The 18,275-nt window shown below is 57.5% G+C and overlaps 1 protein-coding gene across 1 annotated transcript in view; it reads right to left on the bottom strand.

Annotated features, from left to right (window-relative positions):
• DCHS1 (dachsous cadherin-related 1) overlaps positions 1 to 18,275 on the bottom strand; it is a 42,796-nt gene that overhangs the window by 6,548 nt on the left and 17,973 nt on the right. The window contains exons 3-17 of the mRNA XM_068178971.1: positions 16,370 to 16,558; positions 16,040 to 16,271; positions 14,788 to 15,024; positions 13,470 to 14,489; positions 12,900 to 13,087; positions 8,285 to 8,381; positions 7,960 to 8,117; positions 5,585 to 6,419; positions 5,049 to 5,288; positions 4,500 to 4,625; positions 4,025 to 4,234; positions 2,653 to 3,516; positions 2,079 to 2,192; positions 588 to 799; positions 292 to 446 (exon numbers count right to left, since the gene is read on the bottom strand). Of these exons, the coding sequence (XP_068035072.1) occupies positions 292 to 446; positions 588 to 799; positions 2,079 to 2,192; positions 2,653 to 3,516; positions 4,025 to 4,234; positions 4,500 to 4,625; positions 5,049 to 5,288; positions 5,585 to 6,419; positions 7,960 to 8,117; positions 8,285 to 8,381; positions 12,900 to 13,087; positions 13,470 to 14,489; positions 14,788 to 15,024; positions 16,040 to 16,271; positions 16,370 to 16,558 (4,877 nt within the window). The remainder of the gene's footprint in view (positions 1 to 291; positions 447 to 587; positions 800 to 2,078; positions 2,193 to 2,652; positions 3,517 to 4,024; positions 4,235 to 4,499; positions 4,626 to 5,048; positions 5,289 to 5,584; positions 6,420 to 7,959; positions 8,118 to 8,284; positions 8,382 to 12,899; positions 13,088 to 13,469; positions 14,490 to 14,787; positions 15,025 to 16,039; positions 16,272 to 16,369; positions 16,559 to 18,275) is intronic.

Here is an 18,275-nt window from a genome sequence, read left to right as displayed (position 1 = left end):
AGTGCAGATTAAGGAGGCAGGAAGGGGAATGGATGAACCTAGGGCCCTCTCACAATCTCCTCAGCTCTGCAGAGACCTGACTGAGCTGTGCGTGGGCTCATCTTGGCCATCTGGCTCCTGTGTCCTTCACTCCCACTGACCCTCATCTGTGCTGCTTGATAGAGCCATTTCACAGCCAGGCTGGGACAGCTCTGGGGGTACCAGGTACCAAGAACAGTGTTCCTTATGCCCCGGGGCTGTGCTCCACGGCTCTGTCCCTGTCCTGGCATCCCCTAGCCTGGCTGCACTCACCGGGTCTGGGACCAGATCTCTCTGTCCAGGATGGCAGCAGTGGTAATGGTGCCAGTCTGAGGGTCAATGTGGTACAAGCCCGGCATTGGCAGGGACTGGTTGATGGCATAAGTCACCTGCCCATTCACTCCCTGGTCCAGGTCATCTGCCAGCACCTGCAAAGCCACATGAGATTCAGCTGTGGAGCCCCTGAGGCAGAACTTGTGTGCTGGTGCAAACCCCAGGCCCATGCAGCCACCATCCCATAACTCCAGCCAGGCCAGGGCTCAGGTGTCCCTGTTTGTGCCCCACCATACCTGGATGACAGGTGAGTCATAGCTCTGTGACTCCCAGATGAATGCCACATAGTTCTGCAGCTGGAAGCGGGGCAAGTTGTCATTCACATCCTGGAGGTTGAGGTTTATGGCCATAAAGCCAAAGGAAGCTGTAGTCTCTGCCTGGATCACCAGGCGCAGACGGGGGCTGGCCTCAAAGTCCAGGCTACTGGAGTCCTGCACTGAGATGGCACCTGCGAGGGGGAATGGAGGGAAGGGGAGAGTGACATACCATCCATCCATCCATCATCCATCCTCTATCCATCATCCACCCATCCATCCATCCATCCATCCATCCATCCATCCTGTCCATCATCCATCCAGCCATCCTCCATCCATCATCCATCATCCATCCATCCATCCATCCATCCATCCATCCATCCATCCATCCATCATCCATCCATCATCCATCCATCCAACCATCCATCATCCATCCATCATCCATCCATCTTCCATACAGTCCATCCATCCATCCATCCATCCAGTCCATCCATCCATCATCCATCCATCCTCCATCCATCCATCATCCATCCATCCTCCATACAGTCCATCCATCCACCCATCATCCATCCATCCTCCATACATCATCCATTCATCCATCCAACCATCTATCATCCAACCATCTATCATCCATCCATCCATCCATCCATCCATCCATCCATCATCAATCCATCCTGTCTCAGGTGGAGAGGACAGACACGCTGAGCTCTTCCAAGTCCTCCCCACACTGCCAGCCCCTCATCGTTCTCAAGAGCTGCCCTGAGTGATAACACCCACACCTTGCTGGGGACAGGCAGTTCCTGCTGACATTACAGCATGCGACAGTCCTCCCATCTGGAGACCCCCCCGGAGGTGTGGAGCAGAGAGAGCTCCATGACATAAGCTCATCAAGCTCTGAGCCAGAGACGCCTCACTGCACCTTTGAGTCCAGTCAGAGCCTTACAAAGTGCTCTGAGGACAGACACCCACTGGCACCAGCCTGAACCTTGGGCAGCTAGGCTGCTGGAGTGACAAGGTGCTGCTGTCCCACCTGAGGAGGAGGAGGGCAGCCAGCAGGATGTACTGAACTAATTGACAACATTCCTATGGGCATGCAGGGACACCTTCCATTATCTCAGGTTGCTCCAAGCCCTGTCCAGCCTGGCCTTGGACACTTCCAGGGATGGAGCAGCCAAAGCTTCTCTGGGCAACCTGTGCCAGAGCCTCATCACCCTCACAGGGAAGAATGTCTTCCCAAAATCCTACCTAACCTTGTTCTCTGAGGTTTTGGGAAAAGGTCTAATTATGGGGGACCACAACTGCACTGGGAGCAGTGCTAACAGCCTCTGGCCAGTGACAGGGCAGTGTCCACATTCCAGTACTAACACCTCTCACCTAACTGGTACAGAGTGTGGACAGTGCTCCTGTGCCCTGGGGGCCCCAAGCACCCGAGCAGGCATGAGCAGAGCTCCCCAGGTGTTCCTGGAGCTGTACCTGAGCTGGGCTGGATCAGGAAGGTGTTCCTCTCGTTGCCACTGATGATGCTGTAGGTGATGTGCCCCGAGGAGCCCCCCGTGTGCATGGCCTGGACACTCGCCACCTCAGTGCCTGGGAGAACAAAAGGGTATGAAGAGACAGTGGAGCCTGGGAGCACGTGGCAAAGGGTTAGGTGATGCAGGGCAGCACGTGCTGCACCACAGGAGCACTGCTCTGCCTGAGGACACTGTGACAGGACTGAAGATCTAAGGTTAATGTTGGGCTGGGAGCCTGCTGTAATGGTGCCTATGCATGGCTCCTCAGTGGTCTCACTGTGACCTGGAGACCTTCTGGGAGCACTTGGACACCTGTGGCTCCCTACAGTGATCTGAACACTCAGGCCAGCCTAGAGGGACACCACCCTGACCAGCCTGGGCACCACTCAGACCCTGCAGTTCCTTAGATCTGCCCAAACCAGAACAGGCCTTCCCCAGACCCCACAGTGCTCTCTGGTCTGAGTTCCCCACAGCGCTGCTCCCACCTGCCCTATCCCATTCCATCACAGCACTTTCTGCTCACTGCCAGTGGGTACCTGGGGCGGCATTTTCGGCCAGGGCCACATCACTGGTGCTGCGAGGAAAGCGCAGCCCCCGGTAGGGCTCCTCCTGCACATGGATCACCACCACCCCTGTGGAGGAGAGCGCCGGCTGCCCCAGGTCCATGGCCAGCACAAAGAGCGTCCGCTGGCGCTGGCTGAGGGAGCCAAGGGGCTGCAGCAGCTGGATGTCCCCCGTGTAGGAGTTGATTGCGAAGGCGGAGCTGGGGGTGGCAAAGCGGTACAGTATGGAGGCATTGGCACCCGCGTCCCTGTCCTCAGCCCTCATGGTGGCCACCACCTGCTTGAGCGGCGTGTGGCGGGACAGGTTGACGGTGAGCGGGCTCTGCAGGAAGGCCGGAACATGGTCGTTGACATCTCGCACCACGACAGTGACACGCACAGCCGCGCTCTTGGGCTCCCACGGTGCCGAGTCCACCGCCTTGGCCAGGAAGCTGTAGGTGGGCTGGCGCTCCCGGTCCAGTGCCTGAGCACTCCGGATGCGCCCGCTCTGTGGCTCCACCTGGAACATGCCCAGCGACTCATTGCCCAGGTAGTAGGAGACCTGCCCATTGGTGCCCTCATCTGGGTCTTCAGCCACCAGCTGCAGCACCAGGGCACCGACTGGCAAGTCCTCTGGCACCTCCACCGTGTAGCTGGCCTGAGCAAAGCTGGGTGCATTGTCATTGAGGTCCAACACCTGCACAGTCACCGACATGGTGGCACTGCGTGGCGGGGAGCCGTGGTCTTGCACCACTACAATGAGGCTGTAGGAAGCAATTTGCTCTCGGTCGAGGGCATGTGCAGTGGAGAGGACACCGGAGATGGGGTCTAGGCTGAAATCCTGTCCAGGGTCTCCACCTAAAACAGAAGAGGGGGAGCATGCCTGTAAGTGGAATGAGAAAGGCCCTGGAGAGCATGAAGCCCACCACCATGGGACCTGGCAGGGTGGGTTGAGCAAGCCCCAGTGGGAGCAAATTCCTTGGGCTAGCTCCATATGAAGAACTGACTCTAACCACTCACAGGCTAGTGCTGCTGCCATGGGGAGTTGCCAGGCAGCCTGTGACAGGATACAGCAAAAATCTGACTTGGCAACCTGTGAATTAACAGGTCAGAGCAGCCAGGAGAGGTGTGGAACTGGTCTAAGCCTGGGGAACTAGACACAAGCCTGGGGAATGAGCAGTGCAGCCTGTCCAGATCTTAGGGTGATCTTCACTGGGGGCAGAGAGCTGAGAGATGACAGCAATGCCGTGCAGTTTGGAGCAGGAGAGAACTGATGTGGAATGGCACTGCTGCAGTTGATGTCCCCAGATCCAGGGAAGCCCAGGGAGAAGTCCTTGCCCAGTCCCATGCTCCCAGTGCATCTCACCTGCCACCCGGTATTCCAGGCGTCCGTTCTCCCCACCATCAGGATCAGTGGCCCGCAGGGTGTAGAGTGCCACACGACTCTGGTTCTCAGGAACCTCCACGGAGCAGGACTCACTCTCCAGGTGGGGTGCATGGTCATTCTCATCCCCCACCGTGACCCACACCGTGGCCTTGGTGAGGCTGGGCGGCAGGCCGCTGTCCCGCGCATAGACTGTAGGACAGTGAGAGCACCAGAGGCTGCCTTGACTGGGAGCTACAGCCATGGCGCTTGTATGCCAACACCCAGGCACCCACAGGGGCAGCCAGGCCTGCGAGCATCAGCATTCCTGCAGCCCCAAGCCACCCCACAGCCCTGCTGTGCCCCACACCCCCCTTCCTCCCCATGGCCTGCCCTCTCTGCAGAACTCCCCACCCCAGCAGCAGGGAGTCCCTGTGTACCCCCACTGACCCCCTGCCTGCTGCCTCCCCTTGCTTACCTGTCAGCACGTGCTGCTCCTGCTCCTCCCGGTCCAGGGGACTCGTGGTGACAATGAGCCCTGTCTGTGGGTGGATGGAGAACGGCCCCCCGGAGAGACCCCCATAGGACACCTGCCCATTGGCACCTGTGGGCACAAAGGTGGTCTGAAGGCAGCCCAGCAGCAGCCCCAGCGCCTCCTTTGGCTCCCAGTCCTGCACCACCCGGGGCTCACAGGCTGCGTGAGAGGGTGGGCTTGCTCTCTGGTGGCAGAGGTGTGTGTGGGGGTCCCAGACTAACCCAGCTGCTGGGAGGCCAGATGGGCCAAGGAGAACCCACAGAACAAAGGCCATGGGCCAGGGGACCAGAGGGAACCACAGTCCTAGTTCCATTCCCATCCTCTCCCAGGATTCAGCCCATCTCCCACCTCCAGGCCAGGTTCTGATCCTTCCCTCTGGTCAGCCAGGCTCTCCAGACTGGCAGAAGGGAGCAGGGTATGCCCAGACCTGGGGCTGCATTTCCAGACAGGCCCTGACTGAACTGGGCAGCTCGCCCTCGCCTGCATCCTCACCCAGATCCCGGTCCGTGGCCAGCACCTGCAGCACTGGGCTGCCGGCCGGCAGGTTCTCCATGATGTGGGCTTCATACTCAGGTTTCTCAAAGACAGGAGCCTCGTCATTGACGTCCAGCACCAGCACGGACAGCAGCTGTGTGGCCGAGAGGCGTGGGAAGCCGTGGTCCGTGGCCACCACTGTCAGGTTGTGCTGTGCCACCTCCTCCCGGTTCAGGGCCCGCACAATGGAGAGTGCACCTGTGGGCAGAGGAGAGGGGCACGATGGCACCAGTGGCACTGGGCCTTATGCCTTGGGACTACTATATGGCTGCAGGCACTGGGCTGGAGGACAGATGGCTTTCAGGAGACAGCAGCACTGTGCCAACCAGATGCTGTGCTTGGGACTCCCTGTACGCCCAACACCCTCCTCCAGGCTCCCCAGCCCACACCCTCCTCCCATGCACCGTGCAACATCCTCGTGTACCCCTGCACCCTCCTCAGCCTCCGTGTTCCCAGGATCCCTGCCACCACCTCTGCAGCCTCCCAGCCCTCACCCGTGCTGGGGTTGAGGTGGAAGCGGCCATCAGCGTTGCCTGCTCGCAAGAAGTAGCTCACACGTCCGTTCTCTCCCAGATCACTGTCCTGGGCCACCACGTGCAGTGCCACAAAGCCTGTGGGCTGGTCCTCCATGACGCTGACGGTGGCCGGGGAGAGGAAGACGGGCGCATTGTCGTTCTCGTCGGTGACAAACACGCGGGCTGTGACAGCGGCCGAGCGGCGCTGGCTGACGTTGCGGGCCTGGTCTGTGGCCTCCACCACCAGCAGGAAGGAGGCAGTGGCCTCTCGGTCGAGGCCCTGGCGCAGGCTCAGCTGCCCCGAGCGGCCGTCGAGCTGGAAAGGGGCTCCGGGTGGCTCCAGGTGCAGCAGAGCATAGCGCACCTGGCTGTTGGGGCCCACTCCATCCCCATCCAGCGCCTGGAAGGTGAAGATGGAGGAGCCAGCCTGGGCATTCTCAGGCACCACAATGGTAATGGGGTCTTCGGGGAAGGTGGGTGCCTGGTCATTGCAGTCCTGCACGTGGATCTGGACCAGCACCAACCTGCTGGAGGGATAGCCGTGCTGCGTGTCCTCAGCACTCACCTGGAGCACGTGCCGTGCCCCAGCTTCATAGTCCAGCTCACGGGCAGCGTAAATCTCCCCTGTCATACTATCAACCACAAAGGTGCCATCCCCACCACCTCCTACCACCGTGTAGATCAGTTGTCCTCGTGCGGGGGCGTCCAGGGGTGCCACTGAACCAATCACAGACCCTGGCTTGACCCCCTCGAGAGGATGCAGGGTCAACACGGTGGCATCAGGCCGTGGCAGCACACGGGAGGATGGCAACACCTGTGAGGAGAGGACGGAGTGAGTGGCACGCACAGGGGGCTGTGGGCCACGGCACACACTGCAACACAGGAGGGTCCCTCTGCTCCTCAGAATACACTTTTCACTGTGAGGGTGCCTGAGCCCTGGCACAAGTTGCTCACAGGTGGTGGAGTCTCCAGCCTTGGAGACAGCCAGAAGTCACCCAGACAACCCTATCTGAGCCAGGGGCTGGAGAAGGTGACTTTCACAGGTTCCTTCCCTCAGCCACTCTTGGGCTCTGAGACTGGGTCCAATACTGCAAAGCCAACAGATGGCAGGAGAAACAATTCTGCAAACATAAGCAAGAGTGAATAAGAAGAGAGGTCACACTCATCCTGATGGGAGGCACAGAAAGAGAACCCAGTATGACCCCAAGATAAATAAATACTCTCACTAGTTTTATTAAAGATACTGGAGTTAATTTGGGTACAAGGTGCACTCGCAGATGGGAGAGAGGATGCTGTAAAGGCCACCACAGTATGACCTGAAGGGAAAACCCACCAAAGAAGCACATTCCTGTCAAGGAGCTGAGGAAAACGAGAGTAACAACAAACCTGTCAGCCCAGAGGGGATCAAACCCAGTGACTGTCAAGCAAATATCTATTACAGGGATGCAAACCAGCATGACGGGGATGGCCAGCCTGGCCTCAGTGCTCTGGAGGCTGCAGAACAGCTCTGATGACAAGAACAGTTACAGACGTAGTGTAAAAAGGAAATGGTATAAAACATGTTTCTGGTGGCTGAAGGCAGTTGTGGCAGGCTAATACCAGGCTACACTCCTCAAGGGAACATGGTATATCACACCCACCTGGGCTAGAACTCAGCTCTGGAGCTCCCACACTAGCGAGGGACAGGCACAGAGTGGGAATGGCTGTGTGACAAAGGACTGAGAGACCAGCTGGCTCAAGGGAGCAATGGGCAGGGCTGGAGATGGCACAGCAAGGACAGTCAAATGGCCTTGGCAACTGCAAGGACATGGATGAGAAGATGTGAAACAATGCTCAGTGGGAGTGCCTTGATGGGGGGAACCGGAGCCTCTGCTGTAAAAGGAAGCTCATTACTAACAGTAAAGAAAGGATGTAGCTGTCTGGGCAGTAGCAGGCAGGGAGTACCAAAATGACACAGACATGAGGGAGTCGGAATAAACACCCTGCAGGTCAGAACACTGGTTTCAGCAGACGCTGAGAAGAGTGGAAGTCTCTGAGCAGGAAACCTCTGACATCTTTCCTGCACCAGAGTATCTAGGACAGGGTCGGCTGTCTAAAGCCTGGAGAAGGCAGAACTGCAATTGGCAGTTCTTTGGACATGAGAACAGGTGCAGGGTCATCCCTTCCCGTCCAGGTTCTCCCTGTGGATTTTAGGGCTGGATCAAGAGCTGAGCAGGAGCAGAGGGTGCTCAGGGATGAGGAGGTGCGGAGAAAGGCTGCCAAGTAGCTGGATGTGTCTTCCAAGAGGCAAGTGTTGGGCAGATGGCACAGAGACAAGAGGAGCTGGCGGGCAGGGACAGGAGGAGCTCGGGTACCTGGACACGGACGATGGCTGAGGTGCTGCGAGGTGCCGTGCCGCGGTCGCTGGCTGTCACCGTGAAGATGTACTCGGCCCGCTCCGTCCGCCGCAGAACCGTGGCCGTCCGCAGCTCTCCGGTAGCCACGTGCAGAGTGAAACGCTCTGCCCAGGCTCCTGCAGAGAGAGGAGAACATGGCTGGGGGAAGCATGGCAGAGGGAGGGCAGGGGAGGGTGCCAAGGAGGGGAGTGTGCTGTGGGGAGCCCGAGCAGTGGGCACCCATCCGCCTGGGTGATGGCTGCCAGGCAGAGCAGCAGGGATTTGCCAGCTCTGGAGCTCGTACCTATCAGGGAGTAGATGATGGTCCCATTCTCCCCCTCGTCAGGGTCCTTGGCCTGCAGGGAGGCGACCAGGAGTCCCGACGGCTTCTCTTCCAGCACCTGTGGCATGGCCCAGGGAGTACTTGAGTGGCACAGGGAACCTCTCAGATCACCCCACAGTCCCCCAAGCACAGTATGATCTGCACCATCTTGCACCAGCCCTACACCTTACCCACAACACAGACTCCCCACAGGACCCACAAGCTGTGCCTGAGGCTGGGAACATGGAGGAGCCCACATCAATTGGCCAGGGGAGGTTCTGCCTCACCAGCCCTCCTCCCCTTCTGTCCCACCTAACAGCACACTCGGCAGGGTGGGGGCACACTGGAGGAGGGCACTGCTTCACTCATGTTACACCCAGAACCTCTGCAGGCAGGTAAGTGCAGGGCTCCACAACAGTCCTGGTTCTGCCTGCCCCAACAGACACCTTCAGCTGGAAATGCCAGTGTGTGAGCCCTGACAGCCCAGTGCCAGCCTCTCTGGCCACAGCCAGGGAACTTCTCAGTTCCCACACTTAGCCAGGGAGGTTTCTCACCTCTGGAAGTGCGGCTGGCAGATCTTCTGGGGCTCAAGTACCTCAGCCTGGGGCTTTTCCCTTCTCTCCTTTGTTCCTGAGTAGCACTGCCTGTCTGTAGGTACTTTAGACTCCCCAATTTATGCCAGTGCAGCACAAGACCATTGAGACATCAATCACATGTGCTCAGGTAACCTCATGTCCTGAGGGGACCCACCTCCTTTGCCACCAAGACCACACATTACAGCACTGCACACCTTTTCTGGATAGCTACGGAACTGGATGCACCCCCATCACTGTCCCTCAGCACCTGTCAGGTTTTGGAATCATCCTCAGTAAACATCCCCTCCCTGCTGCAGACCTGCCCCCTCCAGCACACAGTCTTTGGTGGAACAGGATTCTCACTTGGCACAGGCTCTGCTGTTCCTTCCACCCCAGCAGATGCCAAATTCCCACCTCAAGGGGACAGACCTCACTTTCCCATGCCATCAGCACATCCTGTGGCAGAGACCACCCTCCCAGACCCAGCTCTGCAGGGTGATCTGTGCCACTTAATGCATTTAGGAAAGGGACAAGTGGAATCCAAGCACGACTCTGGAGAAGAAGATGCAGGTTTCCAGGTGGAGGTGAGGGCCAGAGCTATTGCCCAAGCTGCTGGCACTGTGCTGAAGCCCTGGGAGGGCAGACCAGAGGAGCTGGACTCGTTCAGCCAGGCTAGGCAGTGCTGGGACTGTGCTCTGTAAACACTGGGAGAGGGAGGGAAATTCCAGGGAGAGAGGACAGCTTTTTAAGCAAAAACACAATATTGGCACAAGAACAAATGAGTATAAAATGGTCAGAAATTAGTTTAGGCTGGAAATGAAGAGATGTTTTCTAGTACTAGATCAAGGAATCTGGAACAGCCTTGCACAGCAGTGATGGAGGCACAGACCTAAATATAGCCTGGCCCTTGATGAAAGGAAGGTCTGCGTGGACACCTCAATGTGGGGCCACGCTTTAGAGGCCCCTTCCAACCTCTCCCTGCCACAGGCCGGGGCAACATCTGCCGCCACTGGCCTCAACCCAGACTTGAGTGGCTCCTGCTCAGCAGGCAGGGACACTCTCCCTTCCACGAGGAATCAGAGCCCTTTGAGAAAAGCAGACATGTCAGAGGAGTTACATGAGCAGCACCCACATGTACAAATGCCAGTCCAGTCACACAGACAGGAATAAGCAGCAATGGCAGTGGGCTCGCCCATGCACACTGGTAAGACAGCGGCCATGTGGGCACATGTGGGTCTGCCCACCCTCCCTGAAGGTTGCTGCAAACACCAGCCTGGTCCCAGGCTTACAGAGCCCTTCTGGCCACAAGCACAGCTCCGGCAGGGGCTGGCAGTGGATGTACAGAAATGTGAGAAACATGGTACATATGGAACAATCCTCCTGTGAATTTCCCCGGCTCCCAGCCCACTGTGGCTCAGACACTTCCTGAGCCACAGATCGTATTTGTGTTCATCAGCCTTTGATGGATTTTTTTCTTTCCATGAATTCATCTAGTTTTGAACCCATGCAACTCTGGACAATGATTTCACAATTTAATTACATTCTGCATGAAGAAATGCTGCCTGTGTTTATTTTAAACCTGCTGCCTGGTCAGTTCTTATGGAGCTGCCCAGCCTTGTGTTATGAAAAAAGCAACTTCTCATTTCCCCATGACTCTGTCCACACCTTTGTGATATTCCTGCACCTTTGTCCATGCCAAAGGATGTTTTATTTCTGCTTGGGACCATTATCTGCCGGAGATTCCATTAACATCCTTTTCTAAACAGTTTCTATCACTTCTGCTCACTTAGGGAATGGAACCAGACAGAAAGTATGGGTAGAATCTGAGTTGTGGGTGAAGATATTTTCTTTCATTCTCTGTTTCTTCTCCAATTAAACTCAGCATTTGATTTGCTTTTTTGCCTGCCCTGAGCCTGGTGTGGCACATTCACAAAGCTCCAGGCTTCTCCCCAAACTGAAGCAGCCAGTTCAGAGCCCACTACTAACACCCTTCTGTGTTGCTTTCCAGCAACTTGCTTAGCAGCAGTGATTTCATGTCCCATTATCTTCCCTGACCCAACAGCAGAATATGATCCTTCTACAGTTCTTCATAGGGAGCCCTCACCTTGAATGCTGTACACTGAACAGTGACATCAACCATCATGTCTCTGAGGGGATACAGCAAAACACCAGCACCAGGGGCATGCCCTTTGTGAAAGCAGGCACTCTTCCTTCCCTTTGCTCCCTCTCCCCTCTCCTAGCAATCATTCCCTGGGAGGATCCATCACTGCAGACCCTTTGCAAACAGCCCCTGTACGGCCAGCACATCACCAAAGTGCTTCATCTCAGCACGCCGCAGCTGCTGCTCGAAGGTGCCGACACAGAACCCTCCTCTGCTTTGCCTGAGGAACGCTGACATGAATGCTGCCCTAGCATGTCTGCAAGAAATCATGGAGCTTTGTGTTATCGTTCAGTTTTCACTTCTTCCTCCAAGTCTCTTCTACATCCAAAACATGGCTAACGGTGGGCTGTTATGGTACTTCACCCTTCTCTATCTCTGTTTTCAGCACCTGCAAACCAAAGTGCCCAAACAGGTGTTTTCTCAGAGCTGCTGCAGCATTTACCTGCCCTCAGAACTCTGAACCCATCTCAGCCTTGTCCTGTCCCCTGGAGGACACATCTGCTTTCATGGTCTCTTTGTGAGAGCAGAGCCCTGCCAAGCTCTAGCAGGGCCCTTTCAGCACTTTGTGCCCCCAGACACTGGGACCAGCTGCGGATCCTGCCATGTGGTGTGTCACACGTGTCCTCACAAGGGCTCCCAACAGATGCCAGGTGCGAGCAATGCCCATCCAGTGCTCCCTCAGCCATGCTATGGCTGGCTTGTCTCTGGCCTGCTCTGGTCCCAGAGCCTTGCACAGAGAAAGAGCAAGACTTACTGTGCCCCCTTCGCCTCCTCTAGGCTCTGGGACACATGCTTACCCAGACCAAGCTCTGCCAGCAGCTTTGCCAGCAGAGCAACATGCAAGAAGATGGCTGGGCAAGGAATGACTGCACCCTAGGATGGGAAGGGAAGCAGTAATAACAGGGAAGGCCTGGCTGGAGCTGCAGAGTGTCCCCAGATCTTGTGTCACCCAGGTGGCTACCAACACAGTCCTGTCTGCTCTGACCTGTCTGGAGTGCCCAGCTCGGGCAGGATGTGTGACAGAGGGTGGCTGTCACCGTCGTGGTGTTTCTGAACCACTCAGAGCCAGGGACTTTGAGCACACAGCCTGAGGAGCAGCAATGGACGTGCAGAGAGAGCATGGCTGTCCAGCTGCGGGCTGCCCCTGCTCTATGCTAAGCAGGTGAGGCCAGGGCCCTGGCTGCCCATCCTGCTCTGCTGCTGCCAGTGCCCCTCAGCTGGTTCCCACAAGCCCTCACTGGGAGGCAGGTCTTCACCCAGCTCTCCTGAGCAGTAGCCATGCAGCTGGCTCTGCAGCACATGCAATGCCCAGTGACTGCTGCCACCAGAGTGTGCAGGGAAAGCTTGGCTGGCAGACACAGTAGATTCACAGAAAACTCCTGTGCATGCCAAGTCCAGCTGGACAACGTTTTCTTGACCTCCTGGAAAGACAAGTGGCTGTACCCAAAATCCCCAGACGGAGAGGGTGATAGCCTCGTGTGTCCCACTGCTCACCACTGTTCATCCTGGCTCTTCTCTGAACCTGTGTCAGGTTCAGGGCTCCTTTTGCTGTCCCTCCCTACAGGCACGTGTGAGCCAAGAGCTCCTGCCCGCTGGCCAGTCCCGCTTGTGCCAGAGCCCTCCACAGTCCCTGCCTGCTCTATGCAGCAGGATTTCTGCCCTGCCCAAGGACATGCCCCTCCTGCCACATCTCAGATTTATCAAACTGTCCTGGCTGCTGCATGGACCCAACTCGTGCCTGCTCATCCTACCCTGAAACTCTCCTGGGTCCCCTTATCCACTCTCTTTTCCCCAGCAGTACCACCTGCCCCCACATCCAGAGGCCACCAGGCCTCATTGGTGCTCCAGCCAGCACCCCTACCTGCACAGTTAGCTCCTGACCACTGCCCACATGGAGGAAAGCAGGAGCGTTGTCATTCTCATCCAGCACAGTGACATAGATGGTTCCGGTGGCACTGCGAGGTGGTGCTCCCCCATCCTGCACAATCACCAGGAGCTGGAAGTTGGACTGCTGCTCCCGATCCAAGCTGTGCTTGGTGCTGACCTCTCCTGTGAAGGAGAATCCCAGAAGGGCTTGGGTTGGAAGGGACCTTCAAGCCCATCTTGTTCCACCCTGCTGCCATGAGCAGGGACACCTTCCACTATCCCAGGTTGCTCCAAGCCCTATCCAACATGGCCTTGAATACTTCCAGGAATGGGGCAGGCACAAGAAGTGAGAACACTGATAAGCAGGGACACAGCTCAGCCCACAAGCTGCATTAGAGCAGAGCCTGTGCTCAGCTGTGTTATTCAGGTGTGTTGCTGGAGCCCAGCACTGTGCGGGCAGCAAGGTGAATATTCTGCTGCTGCATTGGCCTGGCCGCCATCCCAGCTGTCCTGCCCTGGGCTTTCTCACCAGACAGCCCCGCCTAGGAGGCCAGGAGTCTCTCACCTGTCTGCGTGTGGATAAGAAAGTTGGGGTCATGCTGGAGCAGGCGGTAGGTGAGCCGGCTGTTCTGCCCGGCGTCCCGGTCGCTTGCCATCACCCTTCCCACAGTGCTGCCAGGAGCCTGGTTCTCAGACACGGTGAAGAAGTAGCGCTCCTCACTCAGCCGAGGGCTGTTGTCGTTCTCGTCGGTGATGCTGATCCGCACGGTGCTGGTGCCGGTTTTCCGTGTGTCTGCCGCAGCCCCGGTGCCTCCCACCGAGGCCAGCACCGTCAGCACGTACAGGTCCCGCGTCTCCCGGTCCAGGGCACTCTTGACGTACAGCCAGCCGCTCTCAGGCACGATGCCGAAGCTGGCAGCATCCCCATCTGCACGCAGGTGGTAGGTGAGGGCCGTGGATTCCACATCATGTGCCAGGGCCCTCACCTGAAGGAAGCGGGTGGAGACGGGAACACCCTCCTGCACCTCCACACGGTAGGTGAGAGTGTCAAAGATGGGTCCGTTGTCATCCTCGGCTTGCACGTGCACCAGCAGCGTGAAGGTGGAGCTGAGCTGGGGAATGCCGCCGTCCCGGGCCACGATGGCCAGGCTGTAGGCTGAGATGGACTCGTACTGCAGGGCCCCAAGGAGCCGCACTGCCCCCGAGGCACGCTCCACGACGAAGGTGCCCTCACCCCCCGACACCAGCTCAAAGGTCACCTGTCCATTGGCACCACTGTCACGGTCCTCAGCCTGCAAGGTGTAGACCGTGGTCCCAGGTTCTGTGGCCTCTGGCAGCAGGATGGAGTCAGAGGGAGCCGGGAATGCTGGCACGTTATCGTTCACATCTGACACGGAGATCTTCACACGCGTGTTGCTGTAGGCAGGGGGTGAACCGCTCCGGGCCTGGACATCCAGGATGAGAACTGACTGGGATTCGTGATCCAGAGGCAGGCTGGTGCGGAGCTGCCCTGAGGCCGAGTCGATGGAGAAATAGCCATGAGGGTCCCCCGAGGAGATGGAATAGAAGATGTCATCCGCATGACCTGTGGGCACAAGGACGGAGACAGAAGGAATGAGTTGCCATCCAGCTTACTGCCTCAGCCCCAGGGTCAGGAAGCTGTGGTCCAAGGGGTGCAGCAGCACTGTGCCCACGTGCACAGACGCCTAGGTGTGCTTACGCACTTGTGTGGGCACAGGTGCTGAGCTGGGTGCACACTCAGGTGTGAGTGTGTGGAGCTCTCAGAGCAGGGCCAATCCATGAGGAAGTCTGGTGGATGCTGGACCTCAAGGATGGTGTGGGAACAGGGAAAGTAGCAACATGCAAAAGGGACGAGGCCATACCTGGCGGGTTCTGGGCCTGGACAGCCCCCACACTGGCGCCCTGTGGCATGTCCTCAGGCACACTGAAGAAGTACTGAGCTTGGTCAAAGACAGGGGGTGAGACTGTGCCCTCCACGATGCTGATGTTTACCCGGGCATTCGGCTGTGCCTGCAGGCCCCCTCCATCCTGAGCAGAGATCACCAGCTGCACCAGGGTGTTGGCTTTGCCACTCAGAGACCATGACAGAGAAATGACACCTGAGGAAGAAAGTCATTGATGTGGCATTGTGCTGCACCCCTGTCACCTGGCACCAGGGGACAGGCCAAACCATAAGATGGAAAAGACAAACCAGAAGGGGTAGGAAATAATGTGCATCACAGTGGGAGCCCACCACAGAGGAGCTGGAGTGAATGAGTGGAGCTCTCCCAGGAAAGCCTCCTCAAATCCTCCACACTTTATCTTACACCCAGCTCTGAGTTAAGCAGTGGTACAGGCTGTGGGACATTAGCCAGAACGCAGCTCTTGGGACAGTGAAAGGCGGGGAGAGGGCTTCCAATCTGGGGCACAGGGTGAGTGTCATAACACAGCAAACAGGCCCTGGACTGGCAGAGAGGATCTGGGAGGGGATATAGAAGTGAAAGACCAGAGCTGATAGGCCTTACAAAGGAGGTGGACCTGCATTAGGAGGGCTGGTGGGGCTTGTCACCTTCCCAGTCACCTGCTGAGAACTTGAGAACCAGTGTGCAGATTTCCCAAAGCACCTTTCTGTCCTGCTGAGAGTCCCTGGCATCACATACCCATGCACCCACTTCCCCAGCAGAAAGTGCTCTGGCTTTGAGCAGATGCAGCCAATGAGAACAGTGGGATCAAGAGTGACAGAGTTATAGAGGAGAGTTAACTGAGCTGGAGAAGAGGGGATTGGCAGGGATAACAAAGGAAGCAGGATACAGCCTGATCATACGGCTGTGTGATCAGCACACAAGAGGAAGGTCACATTGAGTCAGAGATGGGAAATGGGGAGAAGATGGAAGACAGGACAAATGAAGAACAGAACAGGGAGCAGAAACAAAAAGTCAGGGACTGAGTCTGGGAAGGAGTTACCAGAGGCTAAGGAAGTTTGGCAGGGAAAGATATGGCAGGGAGAGGAACAGACGTACTATGGAGACAGACTGCACTGCTGAGGTGGCCAAGCAGTGACACTCAGGCTGGTTCTGATAGCTCCCACATCACAGTGCTCCAAGTGCTGCCTGCTCTGGCTGCCTGAGATCTCACCTGTGTCCTTGTTGAGGGAGAAGAGCGGGGGCGAGTTTCCCAGGACGATGCGGTATGTCACCCTCCCATTCAGCCCCTCGTCCTTGTCATGGGCGGTGACACGCAGCACGGCTGTCCCCGGCATGCTCTGGGTGCTGATGCTGGCAGCGTACTCCAGCGGGTAGAACACTGGCCGGTTGTCATTCGTGTCCTCCAGGAACACCTTCACATACACCATGGAGTTCAGGCCGCCCTGAGGAGGCACCACATCAGAGACAGTGCAAGCACAGCAGCACCCCCTGCACAGTGCTGGGTCAGCAGCACTGCATGCACAGCCTCGCTGGCACTCACCCCATCCACAGCAGTGATGGTGAAGTCATAGGCAGACGTGCCCTCATCACGGTCCAGGGGATGCACCGTGCACAGCTGCCCTGAGTGCTTGTCAATGCTGAACTGTGTGGGGATGATGCTGCCGATGCCAGAGCCAATGGAGTAGGAAAGGGAGCCAAATGCACCACTGTCTGAGTCTGTGGCTGTCACCTGTGTGAGGGAAGGCACCACCTGAACAGAACAGACCACCAGCCACACCCAGCCCAGCACCACCACCACACCCCAGTGCCCCCTTCTGCTCCACGGCCACAGCCACCGTGCCACCCTCAGAGCTGGCCATCACAACGCAGTGTGACAGCAACTGTGGCCCTTGTCCCAGACCAGCCACTGCTTCTTCTGCAGGGCATGCAGCACTGCAGCAGCAGCAGCCCCTGCACCTCTATTCCTTCTTTTCTGCAAAGACACTCAGGATGGGACAGGAAGAAAGTCACCCCCCTGTCACCATGGCCCCGGCTCTGTCCTGCTCTCAGGGCTCTGTGTCTAGCAGCCCCAGACATGGGGCATGAGGATGGAGGATGGCACTGCCCTGTGACAGTCCAGATTCACATTGCCTGTAGCACAAGAAGTGCACCCACTATGACAGACATAGCAGGAGGAGGAATGCTGCTCCCTGCTTGCCCTCCCCAGCTCCCCCTTTGGGCTCCTACAGAGCTCAGGTCAGCAGAAACCAACTCCTGACTCCACATCCCTGCCCACAGCTCCTCCACCAGCTGGGAGCTCCATGGAGAACAAAGCTGGGGGACAGAGCTGGGGGAAGGCAGCTGGGCCAGGCCCGGGTGAAGTGGAGTTCAGGCCTCGTCAGCCACAGCTCCTCCCCGCAGCAGCCATGGGGCCTCGGCTCCGCACGAGGAGCGCAGGAACGCCGCACGCACGCCAAGCGGAGGGCCCGGCTGGGGGCTGCGAGCCCGGTCATCGGGGATGGAGGAACAAGGCTAAGGGGACACAGGACGGCTGGGCCTGCAGGGAACAGTCAGTAGGCAGGGTGGGACCACGCTGTCCTGACCAGGAAGGCGAGGCAGTACCTGCGACTCTCCCAGCAGCCCTGCTGCCTGTGGTCTGAGGGGCTGCCTGCAGGGAGAAACTGAGACCACATCTCCAGTGAGCACTAGGCTCCTGTGCAGAGGATCTGCTCCCCAACCCTGCCGCAGCTGCCAGAAGAAGCACCATGGAACAGGACCCCCCTCCCCACTCCAGCTGCAGAGCACTTGGAAGCACAGGTGCTGTGACAGAACTGGGTCAGGAGGCACTTTGGGAAACTGGACCCACCTAGAACTCACCATCCCCCTCCCTACTGCCCCAGCCCATCTTCCTGGGGAGCTGCTCAGCAGAGAGCACAAAACTGACCCCGCTGACATCACTGGAGCTCATACGCAGGTTACCAGCACAGTGGCTCCATACTGCCTGTCATCACTGGGGTACAGCTCTGTACCCACACCCCACTGTGCCTCTGCCATTCCTTGTGTCAGCTGCCAGCCTTCTCCACCACTGCAGATGGAAATGCATAATCAGCTGCCACGGTGACTGAAATAGGTACTATATGGTAAACGAATGCTTTTCTTTCCTTCAGAATGAACTACTTCTCACTCTGAAGGTTATCCAAAATGCACAACAGCTGCTTTAATCACTGTACAGCAACATGCTCTGCTGCAGAGTGAGATCGCAGCTTCAGGCTCCTTAGCCCAGGGGCTCTGATGCTTCCCCACTGTAACCATCTTCTGATGGGTGCCACCCTTAGGAATACCCAAAGGGGGAATATACAGATTCCTGCCACAAGACCTGGGCCAGGTTTCAGGAACAGGGAAGCAATAGATGAGCTCTCACTACTTGTAGTGCAGCACCATCTCCTTGGCGACTTCCTGGTACCCAG

This window comes from Anomalospiza imberbis, chromosome 2 (genome assembly GCF_031753505.1).
Source record: "Anomalospiza imberbis isolate Cuckoo-Finch-1a 21T00152 chromosome 2, ASM3175350v1, whole genome shotgun sequence".
In the NCBI taxonomy this organism is placed as follows: Eukaryota; Metazoa; Chordata; class Aves; order Passeriformes; family Viduidae; genus Anomalospiza; species Anomalospiza imberbis.
Note: the sequence above shows the minus strand (reverse complement) of the source record. Positions and strands in the feature narration are given on the sequence as shown.